The sequence below is a fragment of the Phasianus colchicus genome, chromosome 9 (assembly GCF_987193195.1).
Source record: "Phasianus colchicus chromosome 9, bPhaCol1.hap1.1, whole genome shotgun sequence".
In the NCBI taxonomy this organism is placed as follows: Eukaryota; Metazoa; Chordata; class Aves; order Galliformes; family Phasianidae; genus Phasianus; species Phasianus colchicus.
Window position 1 is genome coordinate 12,246,108 of NC_143444.1, and position 24,567 is coordinate 12,270,674.

Consider the following 24,567-nt stretch of genomic DNA (forward strand, 5'->3'; position numbering starts at 1 on the left):
TGAAAGGTAGTATTCTGCAAAAAGAGACCAAGCATCCTTCCCTCCCTTCCTTGCTATACAGATTGTCTTTAGTCCACAAGTTATTAGCTAGGTAGGTAATAACTCAGGTAAATACCTTGTAAGGTAGAAGAAACAATCTGATGCACTTCAGATAGACAACGGTCCAGTTCCAAATATTTTGCAGCGATGTTAGTGCTTCTCTTTATTTCCTGATATAGCCATTCTTCTTCTGATAAGTGAGATTGTATTCCTTTCTGTATTAATAAACAGCAATTTAAAGAGACCCAAATACATGACAGCAATCCTTAATAGTTAACACACTGTTCCAGACTTAATCACACAAAAGTAGACCACTGAAACACTGAATAAAAAGGATGTTAGGCTACTGGGAAGAAGTGCCTATTCTTGACAAGAGAGAAAACAAACAAACAAGGTAACTAAAATCCCAAGAAAGGCTTGGTTCTTGGAAGGTAGATTAATTTATCTGTCCTAGCTTTTAATTCAAATAACCAGCAACTGCAGCAATTAATTACTGCAGTAGTTACCCAGTTTCACTGAAATTACTGAACTGTGGGCCATTAATGAGCAAAGTTAGAAGAATATATAAATAACCCTAGAAACAGTAAGTAAAAACAAAATCAAGCACTTAAGTGGAAATCCAGTAGCCAGAAAAACTGCGGTGTTCCAAACAAGAATGCCAAACAAGGGAAAAGAGGTGTCATGCAACTGTAAGTATATGAAAGGTAATCTCAGATTTTTGTTGTTGTTGTTAAATGCACCTTTTTAGTTTAAAATCCAATTTCAAAGCACAAATCTGGTGAAATATTTTACTTACCTTTCTGCAATGAGACACATTACTTTCAAGGAATCTGGCTAAAGCCACGGCATTGTCCTTAATTTGACTTTGAATCTACAAAGGAATATTTAATTAAATAGTAAATTTGTGTCAAGACACAGGAGAGTACAACATTTTAGAAGCAGAACAATGAGCTAACAATACTAACAAGGATAATATTCAAAAGCAAAAGCTATGTTTTCTGCAACATAAGATGGAATTTTTAAAAATAAAATAGTCTATGTTGTTCTCCACCAGTTAACATATCTGCAAAATTTCATATAAGTCCTTAATATAGGAGAACCAAATAAGCAAACTTCAGTGCTCATTAAAGAAAGGTTCTCCTGTAATTATTATGCCACTGCCATTTTAAGCAGTGGGGTAAGCTTTTAGCTCATACTCTTGTGTACTCTCTCTGACTTCACAGTAGCTGGAGACATTAGCTAAAACATTATCTCAACCACAAAGTATACATAGGAATCCTGCCAGTAAGAAATAACCTGCTGCAAGTTAATAGCGTTATCTGGAAAGCAGTTTGTACAATTCTTTTTGCTAGAAAATTGAAAAAAATTCTGCAAGACTTCAATCTCTCTCTCATCTCATACTTCTGTTACTCACTGTAAGTTTATTCCACACAAACTTTCCAGAAAGAACTACAGAAGAATAAAGCAATATGATAAAGCATCTCTAAAAACACACCAGTAATTTCTAATTTTAATATTATCTCACCTCATTCTGTGGATATTGTTTCACTAGTTCTTTCTGCATCATTCTTGCTTTTTCTTGCACAGTATCTGTAAGCAAATTCAGCCCTGAGACTACACCATCATAAACAGCACGTACAAAGTCCTTGTAAAGCAAAGGGTAAAAACATGATTAAAGAAACTCATATGGCCACGTGTAACAATGTAACACAAAGGAAAATGCAACAATGACAGCAGAGTAGCAAAGTTCCTGGCTGCAGCAAGTGAGTACTTGCTCAAATGAAACAGCCATGGGCACAGAAACTAAGGAGAAATCTGCTTACCCTTGAAAGGCCTCAGGTATGCAGGGATCTCCAGCAGAATACCCTTGCCTCCACCGCCAACCTTCAAATGCTGTCTGGGAACGGGCAGAACCCCTTCCAGTCCACCCCTTGCATGCATCTCAGCTCCCCTGGGATGGCCCTGCCTTCCCACCAGGTGCTAACTCACTTAGTATTTCCACTACACCTTGGAGATGAAATGGATTTTCCATAATGGACTAGAAATACACTTTTTTTTTCTTTTCTACGCAATTGTTTATTGCTGGCCTATTTGTCCAGGTGTGATTCTTCCAGGTGTGAATAACAGAGGCTCCTTTTAATTTTATTCAGTTTTCTGAAAATTCAGTGTGTTATCAACAGAGAATACTGATGAAAATATTGAACTTGTTGAAATATGGCTACTTGTATGATCTCAGCGCTGATGCAATCCGAAGTATAGCATTTCTCATTTGCATATGAAAGTTGTACATACTTAAAAGTTTGGGGCATCTTGATTGTGTGACAGGGAGATGTTTGGTAATTTTGAATTTTGTTTTTTTCTCTTCCAGTGGCACGAGTATGAGCATACACTCATCTTCATACAAATGTATTAGATAAACTCAGAACTTAATTCCATTTCTTAAATCGTTTGATATAACCAGACTTACGATCACAACTATTCGAGAAAACTGTGAATGTCAACACTAAAATTACTTCATAATTAAGTCCTATGTTTTAAGATACAGAGGAGTAAAGAATACAAGAGGAACTCAAAAGACATTGTTTGGAACAAGCCTTTGTTCTCAAGTATTTTTTGTACTTATCTAGAAAGTCATTATTTCTATTAAACTTTTTCACCTGTAGACTGATTGTAGAAATAGTGCTCTCTTCAAAAAAGGAAATATCAGTTCTTGTGAATACTGCCAGGTGTCCTATGCATTTCATCGTCTGCTTTACTGCTTCATTGACTTTGCTTTGTGCTTCTGTGACCATTGAGGATATATCTGAAGAACATCCCTTAGAAATAAAAGCATTCATTGAAACTAGAAAGTACATATGTTCAAAGAGCACACACTTTGTGTAGTACACATTTGTAATGCCAAATAGCTCATTGCATTTTCAGCTTTATATCTTCCCACTTGCACCTGTTTCTCTACCACAGATAGAAGCCAATACCTCATCACCTTAAAGAGAAATGATAATATTATACTAAACACGTCTAATAAAATTAGCCTTCAGACAGCTTGTAATGCTGTAACATGATGAAAAGCACAGCAATGACAGTTAGACATTTGGCTGTTTTTAACATGTGTAGTTAATATTACTTTAACGCACAGGATTTCTCTACACAGCAGCTGAGCCACATTCTCTTTTTCCAAAATGCATACTTTACCTGCAACAGTAACTGTAAATAACCTCCCAAGTTCTTTACTTCCTGTTTTATTTCTTCATTAATCTTCATAGATCCAATGCACTTCTGCACATTGTTAAGCCAAGTCTTGATCAGTACCACAAGCTGGTCAAAAGCAGAGGTAATTTTGATGCCGTAGGACTGAGCATCATGGTCAAGAGAGATAACTACAAAAGACATAGGAGATCTTCAGAATATCTCCTCAACAAATTAACAAAGAATGTTTATTCTTTCCATCACCTAACATATGGTTGTACACCTGAAAGGCAATTCACTGATAACGTTTATCTTAATGGTTATGAAAGCCAGACTTACAATTTTTTTGACAGTCGTCATCTTGCTGCTCGTAAGCTTTAGAAATGGCAGAAACTCCTGAAGAAATGGTAAACAAATTAATCAGGAGATGATCTGCAATGCTCTTTCCTCCTTCGTGATTCTGTTCCAGTAAATCTAAAGCTGAACTTATAGATTCTTTGCAAATTCCAGGAAGAAGAGAATCAAAAAAGTTTGGGCATATGCTGGATTTATTCTGTGCACCTGTATAGTGTAAAAGTAAAATATGTAGGCTTGAAACTCTTCACATAAATAAACAGACAGAAAATCTATATGGCCATTTTACATTGTTTCTTCAGAAATGTTTAACTGCCAGAGATAGCAAGTTTAAAAAAATGTGTATAAGCAATTCTGCACAATTTCTAGGATTAGTTAGTACAAATTCCATAGTGAAATTCTTTCACATAAATCCAACTTTTTCAACAATGAAAAATATAGATAGAAAATGAAAAGAAAAGAAAACAATCCAACCTAAAATAACTACATAAGCACATTTGAAGACTGAAGTATCTGGGGAAAAAACAGCCTGACAAAGAGCTAGGGCAAATCTTAGCAGCTAAATGAATAGCAAAAATTCAAGCACATTTTCTAAACAACCGTACCAGCATTCAGCCACCAGCAGTTTGTTTCTGGAACTATCATCATTCTCCCGTAAACCACCAGTTAAGCATAGTAATGTTGCAAGTAAAACTCTCGTTTAAAAAAAAAAAACACCAGTTTCAAGTGGTGGTTAGAAGCTTTTCTCCTAAGAAAGCATAACTATAGGAACAAAGAAAAAGATCCACTGTTAACTGATTAACATTCTGAGTGTGAATACATTACAACATTATAATCAGAACACTTTCCATTTTGTCCCCCATGATTATTACAAGTTCATGCATTATACTAAGTAGTATTTCCAAGTGCTCAGTACGAAATGAACAGTGACCTACCATACAGTAAGTACCTGATATATAGGATGCTTGCATGTTCTGGATTGGCTGCATTTTTATACCAGACAAACATCCAGAAATTCTCTTGTTCTTCATGAAACTCCTACTTCTGGAAAGGATGAGAATGTCAATATACTAAAAACTTAAAGAGTCTCTCTCCTAGTGCTCATTGAAGGATCAATGAATGTTAATATTCACCAGGCAATTGTGTGTATATATATGTATTTACATATACACACACTTTCAATTCATAGAACTTGTTAATACAGAACTTGAGATAGCCTGTCCTTTTTGCTCCCTCACACTACACGTAAGGAACATCAAATCTTAGATCATAGAATTCAATTTCATTCACCAGTACGTATGACTGACGCAAGTCAGCTGCTGACAATGCAGCAAGGAAGCCCGTTTCCCTCTTCCAGTAGCTTTTCTTGTTCAGTTTTTTCTAGTAGAGGCAGAATGAAAACAAGTACACATCTGAGGTTCAATAATACACGCCTACGACATTATAATACTGTCCACAAGGCAGCTTCAGACAAGGCAAAGTGTTCCAACACTATTTTACATTTAGACTAAAAAGAAACTGTTTTTTCATTGTGTTCTTTTCAAACTTGTTTACTTGGAATGATTACCATTTCACCATCACCTGAAGTGACCTGATTCACAGCAAAATAACAATAACCAGCTGCAACCCACTAGCAAAGCTGTAAGGAAGCATCAGTAGCATTTGTATTACAAGCAGCAAATTGCACAATTCTAAAATCATAAACACTGATACAAGACCAAAACTTGAAATGCAAGGTTTTCAGACCAGCTGCAATTTATTATTAAAAAATATTGCTGTTGTATTAAGGAGCCATGAAGAAAACCTGAACAATATATTTTGCTCCATACCAATACCTAGATATTTGGTTTACAAAGCCTCACACATGTTTTGGCCAAATGCACTCTGGGGTCTGGGGGAACCTCTTTTCCCCTTATTTCTTGTCCATTTTGGAAAAATAAGATTATGAACAAATAGAAGTTCTCACTAATATGGTGTATGAGAAAAGTAAGGATGGTAACAACAATTTAAGTGCCTATTCAAGACTGCTTGTGCTACTAATTGAATACGCATTGTACCTTATATGAGGTTCTCTGCAGGTTAATCAAGAAATCCTATGCTAGAGGTAAATTGGTGAATTTCTGGAGATAGTTCTCAGAAGATAATTAAGAACAGCTTTTATCATCAGCTGATTGTCAACCGTTACACACAAAGCCTGCTGGCACTGATTACTCATCCATTGCTTTGCACAACCTTAGAAATACTAGTGTTTAATCTGCCAAACTGCTTTAGTGGGAATGCAATTCTTAATATTACATTGGCAACTCATTGCATATTAAGACACAGTTCACAAGGGAACACAGTAAAATTCACAGTAAAAATACAGTATTAACTTTCCCCATTCCTCACATATGTTTCCTTTTACATCAATTTGGTTTTAATTTAATTTTTCATTTAATTTGTATGTTTGTTAATATAATAATCTAAACCAAAAAACTATAAATAAAAGATTGAGTGGCACAGAGGTATAATTATGCAAAGTAACTTCTGATTTGTATTAAACAGGGATGAAGGAATTCCAAATGATCACCTTCTTCTGGAAAGAGAAGAAACTGAGGCATCTGAAAGGTCAGGTTCCCACTCATCAGCAGGGTCATAAAATACGTCAGCAGCTTTATTGCTATCATTACTCTGGGAAATAAAGGAAACAGAGGAGAAGGAAGGTTAAGTAGAAACCGAGAGATAATAAAGCATACAATACCAGGATGAAGACGTTCTGCTGTACAGCACTAGATTTAATCACAGAACCACAGAACTGTGGGGGCTGGAAGGAACCTCCCGAGATCATCAAATCCAATCCCCTTTAATGTTTTTCTTCTTGTTAGGAAATGTATAATTTAAGAAATAACTAATTGACATCTAGGTCATGCAAGTTTTTAAAATGCAAAATGAAAGGAGACATTTAGTGAAGACACTCTGCTATTCAGCATCTTGAGATATAGGATACAGGAATACCAAGTAAAAATCTTCACAGCTCTCTCCATGTGACAAGATCTACTAAATTCTGTGTATGTAATTCACACAAAAGCAGATATGAAAATAAATAAATTTGTAATAGTTTTAGCCATATTTTTGCATTTGACATAGAATCTCTGCTATTGTCAAGATTCAAACAGGTTTTAGAAATAAACACAATAAACTTCTAGCACCGGAAATTTTTGCATCTCACAGAACTACATTGTAAAGGAATGTTTTCTCTTTCATTTTTTTCTGGTTTTACATTGTTTTTTATTTTTTCCCTTTTCATCAAGACAATGAAAGATTTTAATTTCTGATATACATATATCAAAAACCAAACATACATATACAACAAATTACATATATATAATAAATATACACACACACATATGTATATGTTGAGGGTGAGGGTGTTTCTGTGTGGATGTTTGGTTTTCAAGATCACATAGCAAGAAAAAAAAAAACCCACAAACCCAAGATTCTCCTTATATGATTACTATAATTATTGAAATATCTTCAACAAAATGTTACTGCTCATTAGTTAGTGGATTTCCCTAAGTTCTTACTGACCTCATAGAGTTCTTTCATAGCTGCTAGTTTGCATTCAAATTTCTCCAGGCTCCAGAAAGTTGCTATGCGCAGTTTGATGTTACGAACCTGTACTTGAACAGAAGACACTGATCCTGTTTTATCATCGATTTTGTCATGCCTGAGAATTTGAGGAAATAAGAAAAAAAAGTAAATACGAAGTACTTGTACGTAGATCATACAGAGACCAAACATTTGATTACAAGCCCAGTAATAGTCTAGGACACCATGTTTCTTACAAAATACAAACATCAGTTTCCATTTTAAATACATTTATATTTAAAAAAAAAATCCTTGCAGTCATAACCCCATACTCATTCCTATGTCTCAAGAAACTCATAACCAAATATATGTTCTAAACTTCTATTGCCAGAAACATCTGAAAGCCACAGTAAAACATCCACTCACCCCTACTATTGTTGCCACATTTACTGCAGAGATTCTCCTGCATTGTGTGCATCTCTGCTCCTGCTAAGGATATCTGGCCATTATATGAAACAACTGGGCTCATATGCTCAATATCCAGTGCTTTCATGTCCTCAAGTTTTCACTTCAAACTACCTCTACTGTGTTAAGTTTATAGGGCTTCATCATAGTGGCTGACACATACACCCTGGTTTAGTTTTGTCTAAAGTTAGAATCATTTCCATTGAAAAAACATCTCCAAGATTAGAAGTGTCATCAAAATAAGTAAGTATTTAATGTGCCTTCGGACCTCTCTGATATGTGAGCTGAAACACGATGGACGTAGGCATCATGAGATTCACCCCCAAAGCATTCTTGATCCAAAGTGAACTGCCTAACGTAAACATAACTTGACTTCAAAGTAACACAACTAAGTTACACATTCCTCTAGAGCTAGGTGGAAAAAGTGATCTGTCATGTTCAGAAATCTGTTCAAAGAACAACAAACAGCTGATTGCACTTCCAGAATCCCCACCACATACATTTATAACCAGCTCAGACACTTACCTGTTAAAAATAGTGTTTTTCCCTAATTCACTACTAATGGTGTTGGCTTCTTTGATCATCACAGATAACTTCAAAGAATTCCAGCTAAGAGAAGCTAATAAAGAATAAAATACTTAATAACATACATAATGACCAGTAGTGTAACGGAACAACTTAAAGGTGTAAAACACAAAACAAAACCACACACAGCATCTTGAATGGAATTTAGCCGCTTAGCTGGTCTGCATTTTCTCAGTACGCTGAAGGGGAAAAAAAAGAACTTCCCAGATAGATAACACTTGGAAAAAAAAAACAACCAAGACAAGGGTATATAAAGAATAACAACTTAACATTAGATACTAGGGATTAAGCTAATCTGATACAGGAGACTAAACAGAAGCAATTCTTACTCCAGTTTCTCCAGTGGATTAACTCCTAACTAGTTCAGCCACACTGAGAAAGAAATTTTAAGTAATTGGGATAAATATAGACTAGCTGGGAACCCACCAAACCACCCTGAGTGAGATGAAATAGAGTTTTTAGCATTGTCTCGGATCTGTTGTATCAGAAAAGTAAAGGATGGTAGGCAGCCATAAGACTTATTTTTCATGTTTGTTAGAAAAGCATTAGAGGAAGAAAATAACTTCTGGATCCACACTCATTAAATCCAAGTCAACTGTGCAAAAGAGAAATCACTGCTCCTGCAACATTAAGTACATACTTACTATTCACAGTTTTATTCCCACTTGCACGATTCTTCTGAAGGGTTTGAATTTCTTCAGCAATCTTTTGTTTCTCTTCTTCTAGAGCTTTAAGTATTTTTGCATGATGAATAGTATGATCTTCCAAAGCCTGAGGAAGACAGAAAAAAAAACATGGCATGAAACTCAACAGCACTTATTTATGTTTATCCTTAGTCTTCTAAGTCCTTCTTTTAAGGACTTCTACAACAGAATAAATGCATCTTCCTCATCTGCCATCAGTATGAAACCCTTCATCTTCCATCTTTGGCAGATTTCTTGTTTTGGTTAGATACTGAAATGTTTAAAAGAAATACAGAAATGAAAGAGAAGCAGCATAAAAAACAAGCAATGAAATAGTAGTTGTTGCAGAAGTCAGATACACAAACACCAAGGTAAAAAAAAAAAAAAAGACTACATTTATTCTTAAGAGACCTTGCTGTTTTGTTTTATAACTACCTGTTTAGTAGCTAGTGTCTCCATTTCCAAGCGCTTCTTGTTGAAGTGTAGTTCTAGTTCAAGATTTTGCTTTGCCTTCTCTAATTCCTGTATTTTACTTGCAGCCTTTTGATTGTTCAGTTCTTGCACTTCCTTCTTACGAGATTCTTCTCTCTAACATAATCAAGGATAGACAGAAGGAGGTATGCCACTGCTATAGTATTTCTGATCCACTCCCTAAGCAGATATTAAGGTTTATTTTCACTTCAATACATTGAGAACAAGCAGCTCCTATGGAGAACACAACACGTACTAGAATAACACAGCAACTTAGAAGACGTACAGAATAAAATTTTGTAGTGCTATTAGTCCACATACGAGTTACACTTTCATCAAATTCACACAGGATTATTATTTTAGTTCATGACTAATTATACATAGCAAAATTCCTAGGATAATTCTGAAGATAATACCTACTTAACTTCTTGAGTTAATAATTGTGACTTCATTTTTGTATTTATTTTTTAAATGAAGAACAAGGCTCAGCACTCTCTAAGATACCATTATGGTATGCAAGACAGAAAGAAAAAGAAAACAAAGAAACCATGATATAACACAGAACAAATACATCCTGACATACTAATGTTTCTGTTTTACTACCTTCTGGTTTACTCTGTTTTATTGTTTTCTATAAAAACGCAATGGCAACTTACCACCTCTGCTTCCAGTGACTTTATTTTGCTTTCATAAGCTTCTTTTTGTGATGTCAGTTCTTGTTGAACCATTTCTTTTGCGATTTGGACACTTTGCATCATTTCTTCCTTGGCTTTGAGTCGTGCCTCTTCAATTTCTGATTCAAGCCTGCACGTACACATTTAGAATGCTGGCTTTAGTCTCTTATAGGCTGCATAGAGATTAATCTTACCCACTTCTATTGTGACGTAAGGAATAATGCTAAATAGTCTCCAATGTTAACAGTGAAGATATATTTTACAACTTCTATATTTTACCTAGGTATTTTTCATTTCAGAGAAAACAGATACAGGTGGAAAGGAAAAAAATATTTTATATTCTACTTAACTTCAAGTTTTACTTCATTACACCTCTTTCATAAAATTAAGAACTGTAACAGAAACTCAAAATCATATTAAGATGCAGAAAAGTATATTTTAAGTCAATGCAACTTGCAGTTTAATAACTCCCAAGAAAGAAGCAACTAAGAATAACATGGCCTTTTCTCAAATTCTCCACCATCACAGACTGTAACATCGATCTCGTTTTCATAGAATGTTTGCTTTTCAGCCTAAAATCTCACAAGTAGGTTTCTGACATTATATATTCGGGGATACAGTGCAACTGAAGAGGAATCTCAGTAGTTTAACCTTTTCTACTCTAGTGCCAGCATTCTCGGCAAGTGGACAAGACTTTGGTGTCACCTCTTAAAAGTAAACATTCACTTCAGATACATCTGGAAGTTGCATTCCCATTACAAAATGAGTTAATAAACATTCCATTTTCCAGTTTTCACATATACCAAAATAATGAGTGATCTTAAGTTTCTCACCACTTCAAGCTACTTGAGAGTTGCAGTAACAACTGTGACTTTTAGTAAAAGAAAATAGGAGTACGTACTGTGCTCTCTGTGCAATAAGCAGCTCATTCTTTGCAAATTCAAAGTCTTTCGGACCATCGTGCAAAAACGTAGTTCCACCAGATGGCCCTTTAGCCTTCTGAACCTCTACTGGATGATTAAATCTGAAGTAATGATCTCCACCAAGGATCACTCGATCACCCTACAAGGAAGGAGAAAAAAAAATTATTCCATAACTTTTAGATTTATGGGCTTGAAACAGAGACGACAAGAGAAGAAATTGAGAAGAATGTAATTATATCAGAGCCCTCTCAGAAAAACTGTACTCAGAAATTGAAATAGGAATACAGCTACAAAATCCACAGGTGCATACATTTCTCTGTTACGAAGTCAGCTACTTACATGATGCAGAACTGTTGGGTTTACAATGCATTTCCCATTTACATATGTCTTAGCTTCTCTCAGTGGAATAATACTCACTTGGCCAGTAGTATTTTTTATAACACTGAAAACAACAAATATTTGTTACATCAATAGATTATGTTAATTGCAAGCGATGTTACTTAATAGACTAAAAATCAATACTTTATACAGTGTCCTATTTTCCTTTTTCTGGATGCAGATTGTCTTTGTACTGTTTAGTTACAACATTACACAAACGTTACACAGTAAGAATTGCAAAGGCATTTCACTACACATTAAGTTGAATAGGAAAGGATTATCATACACAGAATCATTTGATCAGGACCTTCTGCAAGGTTTTTACATGAATAGATTTCAATACATTAACAAAATGTACAACAAAATTGAACTGCTTAGCTTAATAGCTTTCTGAGGAGAAATAGAAGCAAGCTTCCTTAATCAGTGAACATTGGAAAAATTATCTTCTGTAGTTAGAAAGCCATATTTTGCTACTGCCAGAAGGAACAGCAGCTCCAACAGCAAAGCCAAGATCAAAAGTACTTCCTGCTCTGGCATAAATAATAAAAGAAAAAAAAATTCAAAGAATACTACATACCAGTGATCATCAGCAATTAGCACTCCGGAAAGCTGGATATCATGTTTTGAATTCGCTGTATACCTTCCAACTGTAGTTTCTCCTTCTTTAATCATATACAACAGCACTTCAGAAAGTTGAGGATCTTCATTCAGATTGACAAGATTTGGTAAACGATTGTCCATTTTGAATGCAATTCCTGCTTTCTAGATAAAAGATGTCAGCAAAAAAGACTATTTTATGTATCCCAATATCTATATCATTCTGTTAAAACAAACAGCATTGAGGAAAACAAATCTTCAAAGTATTCTAATTCTTCTGCAAGGATTGCTGATGTCATCTTTTCTGTATTATTTGCTATGTAAAGTGAAGGAGAAAGTGAAAGAAAAAAAACCATACCTGCAATTCTTTTATATCTTCTAGTTTTCTTTTTTCTGCTTGCTCAAGTTTCGCTTTCCAAGCCCTTAACATATTAAGGGAAAATATATTACTGCCTTAAGAACAAATTTGAAGTATATAAATTTTACTATTTGCTATTTAAACACTTTATTGACTACCTTACCTTTGCATTTCTGTCATGTCCCTTTCCTGCTGGTGCAATTTTATCCTCAGAGATGTTATTTCTTGCAAATAGTGTCTGTATTTTTCAGGATCTTTGTTCTGAGCACTCTTCTGAGCTGCCTTCAGTTTCTCAATTTCAGCTCTCAGCTCTGAGACAAACCAAAACCAAATAACACACTAAGAATTATAGATAAAGGATTTAGACATTTCAGAACAATACTAGAATACTCATCCTGATATCTTATTAAAGATAAGCAAAACATCTTTCCCTATTCCAAGTTCTCAATTGTAGCTAAAGATATTGTCTTACCTTTGGTATAACAAAAATTAAAACAACTGAAAATACACAAGAAAACCACCCACAACTCACAAAGAAGCACAGTGTTATGAAGAAAAATATATCCTAGAAGCCTAGTTAAGGGTTTATACACAAAAAGCAGAGAGGAAAATTATTTTTAAAATTACAGAGCAGTTGAACAGCATGTAATTAAGAAAAACTGAACACAACCAATACTCAAAGGTGAGTGTTACTGGGGGCACCAAACTGCTATTTATAAAAGTGTCCCAATTTTAAAGAGTTCATGAAACTGAAAAACTTCCTCAAAGATGATAGTGTTTGACTTTCTAATCAAAATTGATTAGAAAACATTTGAATAGTAAAGAAATCAGTGGTCAGTCAGAACAATTATTACTATTAATGTCTCTCAAGAAGCAGTAAATTTAACAGACAGAAATGGAAAAACAAATGTCAACCTCACCTCTGATTAACTTGGCATTCACATCCTCATTTACTTTAGCCACGTTGATAATTGAACACGCTTGTTTCGCATAGCGAAGAGTGCTGAGCGTTTCTTCTGTACTGCTGGCAGCTGGACTTATTGTGGCAATCATAGCAGTTTGTGAATTTCCACCAAGACTTTCCTTTAATAACCTTTATTTGACAGGAAATTAGAAGTACATCATACAAAATACCTGTATCTTGCTACTTTGAGAGTAGTTAGAGTGATTGTCAGCTAACTTACAATACAAACTAAGGTCATATTGTTCTTTACTTGATTCAGAAGGCTAGTTTATTTCTCCCTGTATGTCATTTTGGTAAGCAAGTTTCAGATGTCTAAGCAGAAAGGAAACTTGCTCTGGGTGCAGAAACAAAGAAATTGCTCTAAGCAAGCCACACGTTCAAAGTTTTGTCTTTACCTGAACATTACTTTGGAAGTAGCACCATTATGGGGAATAACTTTTCTGCTATGCCACCAAAGCACAAGCCTCAGTCCAAATCACTTAAAAAACTTCATAGCAATCCTGTCACAATTAACACAAGCAGCAGTGCAAGACTCAAGGTTTTGCTGCACAACAACATAACAAATGAATAATTAAAAAACAGACCATACAAAGTGCAAAAGAGATACAGAATTACTTCAGTGGTAAGATGGACAAGGAACAGCACCAAAGTGAGGATGCAGTCAGACAGATATAGTAACATCTTTTGTAAAGCATATGGAGGAAAAGAGACAGTATAAGTACTAAGCCCCAGATCAGAGATTGAATAATTATACCTGCCCAGCTCCTCCTATCAACCTACCTCTACACAGAGGTAAAAGGAAAGAATGGCTTCTGGAAGGAGAATTCACAACCCAAGAAAACCTTTTACTGCCACATAAAAAACCCTGGAGCATACATACCAAGTAAGGACAGACTCCCGGTAAGGAATGAAAGTTTTCTTTCCATTTTGTGCCAGCTTGGAGAGCGCAGAAATGACTTTTCCAAGGGTTAGTAGTGATTTATTAATACTCACACCCTCCTACACAAAGCAAAAATAAAAAGCCTACAATTGTATTTGCTTGTGTGATGCTGTTGATTCTGTTGATTTACTCATGCTTATTTCTGCATACCATATCAAACATCACCACTGATTAAAAAACAAGATGCAAAAGTACTCTTCATCTTCTCTTAGAAATAAGAGACCCTGGTCTTTAACAGTCTTAAGAGCTATTAATTTAACATAGGCAGGTTGACAAGTTGTCTCTTAATAGGAACGCAATTTAAATTCCCAAAAAAAAAAAGGAAAAGCCCCAATTGTGTAACATCTGATTCACTAATTTGCAAGTCAGCTGCTCATGCACATAGTTAATTCTTATGCCTTTCAGGGGATCATTAGGCCTGCACAGCAAAGGGAGTGCTGTCCCAGGCAAGATCTGGCCTGCCATACAGCACAGTCAAAATACATTTTAAGGCTGCTTGCCCTCATAGGCAAAATACTATGCAAAAATTTATAAGGGCTACATATCCTTTTATGACAACTCTTGTCCAAGAGCCCTGATAGAGGAGAATATTTCAGAGTTAAAGATTAGAGGTGCTCTGTGAAGAAAATCTGTTTTCCCCCACAGATATCAAGTTGTGATTTACCTTCAGCCTTTCTCCAGTGGTCTGAGCTGTAGAGCAGCATTCACTGCCAGCTAAATCAATTAGATTTACATGGCTGGTAAGCCTGTGATCACGTTGCTCTTCATCCTCAAACTTTACCTGGAAAAATTGGGGAAGTCTGTATTTAACTCAGTATAAAACATCTGAGGACAAGCAGAGATCTACCAAGCTTTTCACTTTAAAACAATTAAATAAACCAAAAACCATTAACATTATTATTTATTTTTTGACAGGAAACTTTCATGTACATTCCATGAAGGAGATTAAGTCCACACGATTAACGATAGCATCAGGAGTTTACATGTGCACAACTGAATAAGCAAGAACTGCACAAAAATGGACATTTAAAACTACAGCTCAGTGCTCATGCTTGACTGTATCATCAAACAACCAGGGGGGAAAAAAAAATCTTAGGACTAATCCTGAATAGACAGAAGAAAATCTAGTGTTATGAACAGTAAGCAGAAGGATAATGGGGCTCAAGTAATTGGGACCATTAAGAACAAAAAGCCACACCCAAGTTATTTTTAAATGGAGAAAACTGTCAGTCTCTAGACTTCTGAGGAGCTCCACTTATTTTCTTTCTTTTCAGGATTATCTCACTGAGTTGGGTTTTGTCTCTTAAATACCTGTAAATCAAACAGGAAGATATAGTGCCTGTATCCCAGAGATGAAAGGATGACACAGGTGTCCTGAACTACCTAAAACCACTCCTAGAACTGCCAGTCTAGGCATATTTATATTATTTCTACAAATACATACAGCACAGAGATAACAGAACATACTCAAAGTATGTTAAAAAAAAAAAAACAAGTTGACTATGTAGAAACCCATGTTAAAATGCACTCACCTCATTCAAGTATACTTGCCCAATTTTCTAGACAGCAAACAAAACAATTTTATACTACGTAGGTTGAACAGATAATTCAAAATAAAACACCCAGCAATACCTTGGTTTGTGTCATAACAAGAGTGAAGACAGAATGAGATCTAGAACTTTTGTCATTCATTACAGTAGCAGCTGTTGCTCTCTGCTTATTTCCCAGTTCAAGCCAACTCTGTAAGAGAAAAAAGAACAACTTTTTGGTGTACTCTGGGTAGTTAACTGCAGTTTAAAATATTTGCATATCAAATTATTAACACAGATGATGAATCCATAAGGGTGGAATCACAACCATATTAAGAGAGTGATACTTGCTTTTATGTGTCTGCTCAGCTCCAAGGCACAGGATTAGTGCTTACTGTACTTTTACATCTGCTGAAACATCATAGAGCGCTGAGCAATCTGCAAAGCTTTTTCTTCCCTTCCATGGAATTTTGTTTTCAGCAGCAAAGGAATAAGGAAGTAGAAATATAACTGAACAACTCTTACCTGGATATCTGAGTAAGAACTGACAACATTCCTACAGTGAGAGAAGAGGAAAAAAATAAGATTCAGACTTCTTTTTCAACAATTTTATCTATTGTGTGCATTTTGAAATACTTCCTAAGTTAAAGAGAAAATACCAATATATCACAAAAGTTGCAATTGTCCTGAGACTTCCATTGTTTCTCAGCACTGTAAAGTAATTCTAATTGTATTATAGCCAATGGAAACACAGCAAGCCAAGCTAGATTGTGTGAAATTAAGATGTTGTCTAATTCTCTGGTGAGCACAAATGCTTAGAGTCTCAAGATAATAACACTGTACACCAGGTCTATGCTGTACATCCACTAAATCATGAATTGCTTAAGTTTGGAGGGGACCTCTGGAGATCATCTGGCCCAACCTCCTGCTCAAGGAAGGCCTAAAAGAACAAGCTGCATATCTAAACAGCTTTAGAAGATCGCCAACGAGTGAGACTCCGCAACCTCTCAGGCCAAACAGTGCCAGTGCTGTCACTCACACAGTAAAGCAGCACTTCCTGATGTAGGAACTGCTTCCTGAAAGTAGTTAAGACTTACACTGTTAGGTCTTCCACATATGGTCCTAACACTGGGTGTTCTCTTACACGAAGCTGGAAAGAACAATCAGAGAAAAAAAACAACCTATTTAGTGTGCATTACTTTGAATAGAATTATCTTAGAAATAAGTGGCAGTTTATGTACATGCCTAACACAAAGTCTCATGCTAAATTTTGTTGATTATCATTATCTAGAACAATATTTTCAGGATAATACCAAAAGCTGAATGTTTCTACCTGCATAAGAAACCACAGTAGTGGCTCTAGACTGTTGCTTACAATGCCATCTCCAAGAATATTTGGATAAAACTATAACATAACTAATATATTAAATAAGAGATTTATACATCATTTATACGCAATATACAAACTTGAACAGTTTGGCTCAAAACCACAGACAAAACTCAGCTGAATGTACACCTGCTGTAAACCATACCAGGTAGTCTTCACTTCTACCTGACTAATTGACATCAGTCTGTAGTTTTGGATAAATGACTTATTTTAACAGCAAGTCAAATATACTTCATCTTCTCTCTCAAACTAAAACTCACAGTTTACAAACAAGAACTGGACAGTGCACTCTTCAGTACTGCCAAGCATAGAAAGCAGGGTGGTTTTTTAGCAGGTGGATTTTTTTGTTGATGTTGCTTACTTTAGTTTTTTAATAAATCTAGCGTGATGAATTCCTTCTCTTCATCTCTTAGTTCACAACAATTCCTTTAGCTTACAGTTTTAGATGTTCTAGCACAGATATTAAAAATGAGCTAAGCTAAGCTAAGCTAACAATCCTTAACTAGTTACTTGGATTACTAAATCCCCCCATCCCATCCCCATTCCAGTTTCTTCAGAAATAAAACGAAATTAAAACCAAGTAACAGCAACAACAAACAAAACAAAGGAACTTCCTGCCAGCCCTGGAGCTCTAAGCAGTACGTTACCCAGGGCAAAATACCTCAATGAAGTTAGCCATTTTTCCTAAGTTTTTACATGATGGTATTTTTCTGTAGCTGAGCAACATAAACACACAAAGGAAACGAAATGGATAGGAATTCTCCCTTTGCAAATATTTTTTTTTTCCATTAATATACTACTGACCACAAATAGATACTGCAGATCAGTAGTGAACAAGTATCTCAAAAGAAAAACAATAAACAAATATTATCAAAAGTGAATGGGTATGTCAATAGGATCAAGAACTAAGGGGAGCACTGGATCAAAAGCTGTTTTGAATGGTTTAAAAGCTGTTCTCAGTGCTGTATATATTCATATATATACACACACAAACCATTTATATGCCTTGCCACTGTTCAAAGACATACAAGCAAGGTTTTGTTTACCTTGAATCTTATTAGCAATCTGAAGTACTTAGATAACAAAGATAATCACTCATCCATTATACAAACCATTTACAAAAAAGCCACTGTTTTGACATTGCATATATACTTGTTTCTGAGGGCAACTTACTGGCTGTTTCTTCTGTCTGCTGTCAGCTTTAAAGACAAGGAGATCATGAATTTTCTCATTGTAAACTTCAAAATAGCTCATTTCAAGGTGATACAAGACCTAATAACAACAACAATAAAAAGATACATTCATCTTGTCCAAGACACTTTTCTAAACATTCTTTCTCCTTTGAAAACTAACATAAAGGATCAGATTCTGCTGTTCACTATGATCCGCTAAGCTTACCATTGCTATACCGATTAAATTTGAGAGGAACAGAACATAATCCTTCTTTAAGGTACTATGGAAACAGTCACGACTGCTTACTAATGCACTTAACAAGATTTGATTTGGATAGGAATTCCAATCAAAAGAAATTGTGATCATAAAAAAATCTCACCTTCTGTTACAAGGCTTTCTCTCTCATATAGAGTTATGTACGAATAAAGGTCTATTCTCAAAACAGAGATGGAAACATTATTTACAATGAAATTTTTTAGAATCTTAACAATTCAGGTGAGGATAACTGAACTTTCATTTAAGTAATTTCACCAGGAATACTGAATTAGAAAATCAGAATTGGAAAACACACATTGCTGTGTGATAGCACTAAAAAATGAATTCATATGCTTTGAATTTTACTCTATGTTACATTTTTTAAAATAACATTATCACTAAAGAAGCAAAACAAATGTTGATTTGGACTATCCAGAGAAATCTGCTAATCAGAGCTACTAGCAGAAAGATTTGTATCAGCAATAAAATACAGGCATCAACAAGCAGATAAAAACGAGGGTATAAAGCAAAAGAATGAGACAGTTAAAGATACTGAACTGAACCACTTTACTCACAGTTCTGCATAAGCTGAGCTGCATAATCACCCTACCTGTTGCTGGTCCATCTGTGCTATCCGGGTGAAAAGATCTTCACAAAGTCTTGGAATTATCCCTCGGTCTTCATCAAAGCCCATCATCCTATAGTTATAAAAAAAAATGTTAGTTTCATTTTTTAATTCCTTATAGCTAATTTTAATATTATTTGTACACTTGGAGTTAAAATGTCACATGCTTCTTTAAGTACTAGAAATAACTAGTTATGAAATAAACTTGATTTAAGTTGACAATTGTTTGAGCAGGGGGGTGGACAAGATTACATCTGAGATCTGTCATGATTTTTTGATTCACCCCCTTGAGAAATGGGTTGAAAATTCAAAGAGAAGTTTTAGAACAAATGAAAAAGGACTATAAACAAGTACTATAAGAAGTACTATAAACAAGAATTCTATTTATGTTTGATATCTACACATATGTATACCATTCTCTGCATGCCATCATCAACTCAAGCCCTTCTCTCTATCCTACTTGTTTCCTGTTCAACTCTGCCACAGCAGAAAACCAGCATACCGTACTGACTCAGCTACAGTTCAGAGACTAAGCTCACACAGCTACACAACATAGTTGTGAGAAGACTGTTGCATAGATATGACCTGAGGACACAGTTATTACTGATATATATATCCAGCCTTGCTAAAAATACAGAAAGGGTTGAAGGTAAGTAATTTTTTAAATCTGAAAGCACAGGAAAAGAAAAAGAATGCCATAAATAGGATAACAACTGCAATAGTACTGAGTGTGTTTTCTTTTTGGCCAAAGCAAATAAACACTACAAGCACATTTTAAGTTCCCACTTAAAAAGATAATCATGCCTATGTGAAAGTTACGTATCTATGATTAAGAGAATAAAAACATCACATGATGCTAAATTGGATAAAAACATTTCTGATCCTCAACTACATATTTAAAATTTTAAAACACTTCACCAGAATTCTAAAGATCATAGAAATGGTTTTAACAGATGCGTGGTTGAAAAGAAAAAGCTTTTTAGGCATTCTAGTGAGAAATACATAGAGCTAGTGAGAAGTACATAGGCTTGGCTATCAAACCCCAAAATACCATTTGTCTGGGATCATTGTGTGTAAAGCTGTTTTTTTTGTTTGGTTGGTTGTGGTCAATGTCAGATACATAAAAGCAAATAGTACAGGTAACTTTGTCCCAGTAAGTGTAAATATTAATGTCTCCATGTTTTATTCTTTCAAAACGTATAACAATATTTAATACAATTTAATAGCTAATAAATCTATAGCACAATTCTTTTCATACTTCATGTTGAATAGTAAGTTGCTACAAGATTGTAAGAATTGTATTTAGGAACTTACGTGTATGATTTTCCAGAACCAGTCTGCCCATAAGCAAAAAGACAAGTGTTGTATCCCTCAAAAGCTCTTTCCAGTAGCGGCAATGCCAAAGTTTTATAAATCATTTCTTGGCTTGCAAAGTTAGGATGACACTTGTCAAAAGACCAAAAAGAGAAGTCATAACTGAAGTTGTAGAGTTGGTTGGTGCTTGGATTTCGTACAGATGTCTCTGATCCGCTCATAGATACTACAGGGAGCAAGTTCTCATTTTGCTCTCTGAATGGAAGAACAAAAATAAACACAAAGTTGAAAAAGTGTAAGCTACATTCCTTACGTTAGTTTCTTCAGCTAATTCCTTCATGAAAATAAAAAAAATGGGCAATCATCAGTTAAAAAACTTAAAAGCATTCAAGCTCAAAATACTTCAAATAATCAATACTATTTAAAGAACAGCCCCAAGCTGCAATAAAACAAATTCAGCCTCTTAAAACCTTTACCTTGATGTAGAAATATTTGCTAATTTTGCTATGTATTAAACATTATTGAGCCCATGAAAAAAAAAAAAAAAAAACCAAAAAAGCCAAGACAAACCAATATACACTGCTACTGTTGTTTAACCCAACAGGCAGCTCAGCTGATGCTGAGCAGATTTTCATATGCTCTTCCCTCCCAGGTGGGATGGGGGACAATAAAAAGACAAAACAAAAGAACAATGAAGTAGAACTCATGGGTTGTGATAATAATATAATATGTATTTATAAAAATATAAACCAAGTGATGCACAACACAATTGCTCACTACTCACCAACCAGTGCCCAGCTAGTCCCCAATAGCTGCTGCCCATCCAGCCAACCCCCCTTAGTTTTTTCACATGACACCATGTGGTATAGAATATCCCTTTGGCCAGCTTAAGTCCTGGTTCTCCCATCTCCTGGTGACCCTCAGCCCCTCACTGGCAGGACAGTACCAGAAGCTGAGAAACTGAAATGCCCTTGGCTCTGTGTTTTAGCAAACATTTGTGTTATCAGCACTAGTTTACTCATAAAGCCAAAACATAGCCTCATATCAGGCACTGTGAAGACAATGAACTCCATCCCAGCTGAAACCAGAAAAAAATATAGAAGGTATTAGGCAGCATCAGAGACAAGACTATGATACAAACCTGCTACTGAAAGGCCGCACACGCACAGCTACAATGACTTTGCTGTTTTCTACTTTAAAAATATCTTTCTCAGTGCTGTTGCTTTCAGCTAGAGTTTCAGCATTCTCATCTGCTTTTGCACTTCTACCCACAGGAGGACAGCTTGTTTTCTTTTCTGACACAGTTGGAAGATTAGCTGTTTGTTTACTCGAAGCAGATAGAGATGTCTTAACCTGAAAAGTGCTGTTCTTTGGTGTAAGCTTAAATTCTTCTGTCCAAGCTTTTGTTGGCGTCCTTAGTCTTTCTAAGCTGTTATGTTTTAACTGTTGTAACCTTGGCTTTCCAGCTATTCTTCTTATATCACCTCGTTCGTTCAGCTGCTCTCCTGATATCTGATTAACATACTTTGAGGTAGCTATTTGTTCTGATATAGGAACATCTTTTTGAAGTTTTGCATCAGCAGCAGTCATCCTACATTTTGAGTGCACGCAGCCATCGTTTTCAACATTGCCAAACAAATCCTTGCTATTGGGCTTATAACTCAACTTCGTAACTTGTTGACCCTCAGCTAACTTACAGCTTGGTTTAATATAATGGGTATCATTATTACTAATATCACGTTGAAGTGCAGTCTTGTGTTTTCCTTCAGCAAAGACACAGTTTTCTGCTCCAGGCACAGCATTCCCATTAATTGTACTCTTTTCTACAGAGCCACTCTTCACACGCCTCTGCAGGGTAAGCCTTTTCTCCGTTTGCTTATTCTCTGTGCCCTGGAGTGTATTTTTATCAGATTGCTCACTACTTGATGCCAAATTTTTGCTTGTTCTAGTTCTCCTCTGGAGTGTTAATCTGTCCTGAGGTTTCAGTGTAAGTGACGTGTCATCCACATTTTTACAGGCTGAAATCACATAGGTCCTATTTACTTCCTCAGACTTATTCTGGGAACGTGACAGAAGACTGTCCTGGTCTTTTCCTGACACATGTGATGCCAGTTGCTGCCCCAACATTTTGCTGCTGGTTAATGCATTTTGTGAAGCTATCTTCTGCAAAGTGGTAGTACGTCGTGCCGTATAGGTCTTGCTTACAGAAACTGTGTAAACTGGCATTTTGTCTTCAAACAAGTTAACATCAGGATGATAGCACATACAACTGCTTCCTAAAATATTATATTTGGTTGCTCCTTCTCACAGAACCTGGAAAGATAAAGAAAGAATTTTATGATGTTTATGACAGATGTGAGTTACGCTTCAGGGCACTGGCAGCTCCTTGCATATACTGCAGTAAATGTATGTTCCCAGATATCAGTAGCAATCAGCACCCTCCATTTTACATCCAGTACTTACATATAATTCTATATGAGTGACTATTTTCACCAGCTATTTGACTCCATTTATGGAGTTCTACCATTTGCTTCAGAAACATCAGAAAGAAACAGCAATCAGTGCAAAGACCAAAAGGATTTCTTAGCAACAAAGATGAGCACAGACATCATTTCAGGTGATTCCCAAGGATTCCTAAGCAAAGGGAACCTGAGGTCGTGCCTCCATCACTCAGAACTGCTTGCAGTTCTGGTGTTTGACAGACACCAACAGAACACCATTGCTGCCGACAAAGTGGGTTCTACCAGGATTCTGATGCACAACATGAAACGTAGTAACAAAACAAGTTAATAAAGATATTTGATACAAGATCTTATTTTAGACCACTCTACTGCATCGTCACACGGCAAAAGCAAGACAACTAACCCAAGGGATGAAGGAAAAGTGGGATGGATATCGTCTCTCTCACATTACTCATCTTTTAAAAAAAAAAAAAAAGAAAAAGAAACAAAGGAACAAACAACGAAGGCACGCTGTTCCCACAGAGCGGGAAGCCGTGCCCGCCCAGCCTCCCCATGAGGACGCTGTTACAGCTCCGCCATCGCCACCCCCTGCACCGCTGTCAGCTGCTACCAAACCGCCGTTAAACGCCAACGAGAAGTCATCCGCCTTTCGATTCTTTCAGAATCATATCGTCAGCAGGCAGAAAAAGCTAACGGTCGGGAAAAAAGGGATCTCCAGCGATGAGGAAGCGGCAGGCTCAGCGCTGCTCCAACGGAAGTTTCCCTTAACGCTTCACTTCGCAGTCACAGCTTTCGGAGCGCGCTCCCTCAGTCCCCGGGTCGGGCCGGGACCGACCGGCCGCCGCTCCCCCAGAAACGGCCCGTCCCGTGCGGCGGCCCCAGGGAGACCCAGCCCCGCTCCGACAGGGAAGCCCCGGCCCCCCCCTCGGCCGCCCCGCTCACCCTCCGCTTCGCCTCCGCGCGCCTCACAGCGGCTCGCGCCCTCCTCCCGCCCCGTTTGAATGCGCCGGGCCCGGGGGATTGGCTCGCTCCGGGAGCGGCGTCACGGAGGGGCGGAGCCGGGCCGCGGAAAAGCGCCGCGAACGCCGCGCAGTGCGGGCGCCACTCGCGCGGCCGGCGCGGGCCGGTCCTCCGCAGCACGAAGCCAGGCTGCGCCTCACGGCAACGGGACGCGCTGCGCGCAGAGGAGCGCCTAATCGTCCCGTGACGTCTCCACAGAAGTACAGCGGGATCTCGTCCTGAAGGATGAAAACGTTTTACGACGCATTTGCTACGTAAATTCCTAAGTACTGCGTTTAGAAGTGCTGTACGCAACTGGATAGTTCTTAAAACGCCCAGCAGAGGGAGACAAAAGCCAAAGCAAGGGGAAAAGGTACCGACCGTCATTTCTCAAGTCTCAGTCTAAAACAAAAAGAAGGAAGTTTCAATTATGACCAACCTCCAACCGTGGATGGTAAGTAGTAACAGGCAGTAACACCAGCTATCCCAACATTTGCTACCACTGCTCTAAGTAACGCCATTTCCACAGCTCTGGTCTGGTTTCCTGGATGAAAACTAATGCCAGAGAAAGGCAAGAGTTACACACAAATGAGTAGCAAATAGATACCATCCACTTAAGTATTAACAACCATAACGTTT

General features: G+C 36.7%; 1 protein-coding gene across 6 annotated transcripts in view; it reads right to left on the minus strand.

Moving 5' to 3' along the window:
* KIF14 (kinesin family member 14) overlaps positions 1-24,152 on the minus strand; it is a 51,601-nt gene extending 27,449 nt beyond the window's left edge. For 5 of the 6 annotated variants that reach the window (XR_016469130.1, XR_016469131.1, XR_016469132.1 and 2 more), the window contains exons 1-29: positions 23,872-24,152; positions 21,609-22,780; positions 20,468-20,722; positions 19,139-19,226; positions 18,274-18,372; positions 16,811-16,863; positions 16,239-16,269; positions 15,817-15,924; positions 14,849-14,965; positions 14,125-14,243; positions 13,201-13,373; positions 12,444-12,591; positions 12,281-12,344; positions 11,903-12,087; positions 11,287-11,389; positions 10,926-11,086; positions 10,007-10,154; positions 9,315-9,467; positions 8,841-8,967; positions 8,137-8,230; positions 7,147-7,285; positions 6,149-6,249; positions 4,529-4,623; positions 3,565-3,786; positions 3,232-3,416; positions 2,697-2,855; positions 1,565-1,684; positions 836-910; positions 116-254 (exon numbers count right to left, since the gene is read on the minus strand). Coding sequence is in view for 2 of the 6 variants with exons in the window: in XM_090146152.1 (XP_090002278.1) it covers positions 116-254; positions 836-910; positions 1,565-1,684; positions 2,697-2,855; positions 3,232-3,416; positions 3,565-3,786; positions 4,529-4,623; positions 6,149-6,249; positions 7,147-7,285; positions 8,137-8,230; positions 8,841-8,967; positions 9,315-9,467; positions 10,007-10,154; positions 10,926-11,086; positions 11,287-11,389; positions 11,903-12,087; positions 12,281-12,344; positions 12,444-12,591; positions 13,201-13,373; positions 14,125-14,243; positions 14,849-14,965; positions 15,817-15,924; positions 16,239-16,269; positions 16,811-16,863; positions 18,274-18,372; positions 19,139-19,226; positions 20,468-20,722; positions 21,609-22,732 (4,585 nt within the window). In the remaining 4 variants the exon portion in view is untranslated. Of the gene's footprint in view, positions 1-115; positions 255-835; positions 911-1,564; positions 1,685-2,696; positions 2,856-3,231; positions 3,417-3,564; positions 3,787-4,528; positions 4,624-6,148; positions 6,250-7,146; positions 7,286-8,136; positions 8,231-8,840; positions 8,968-9,314; positions 9,468-10,006; positions 10,155-10,925; positions 11,087-11,286; positions 11,390-11,902; positions 12,088-12,280; positions 12,345-12,443; positions 12,592-13,200; positions 13,374-14,124; positions 14,244-14,848; positions 14,966-15,816; positions 15,925-16,238; positions 16,270-16,810; positions 16,864-18,273; positions 18,373-19,138; positions 19,227-20,467; positions 20,723-21,608; positions 22,781-23,332; positions 23,849-23,871 lie in introns of those variants that run through there. The other variant, XM_090146151.1, reaches the window with a different exon arrangement.
* Between the last annotated feature and the right edge of the window lie 415 nt (positions 24,153-24,567).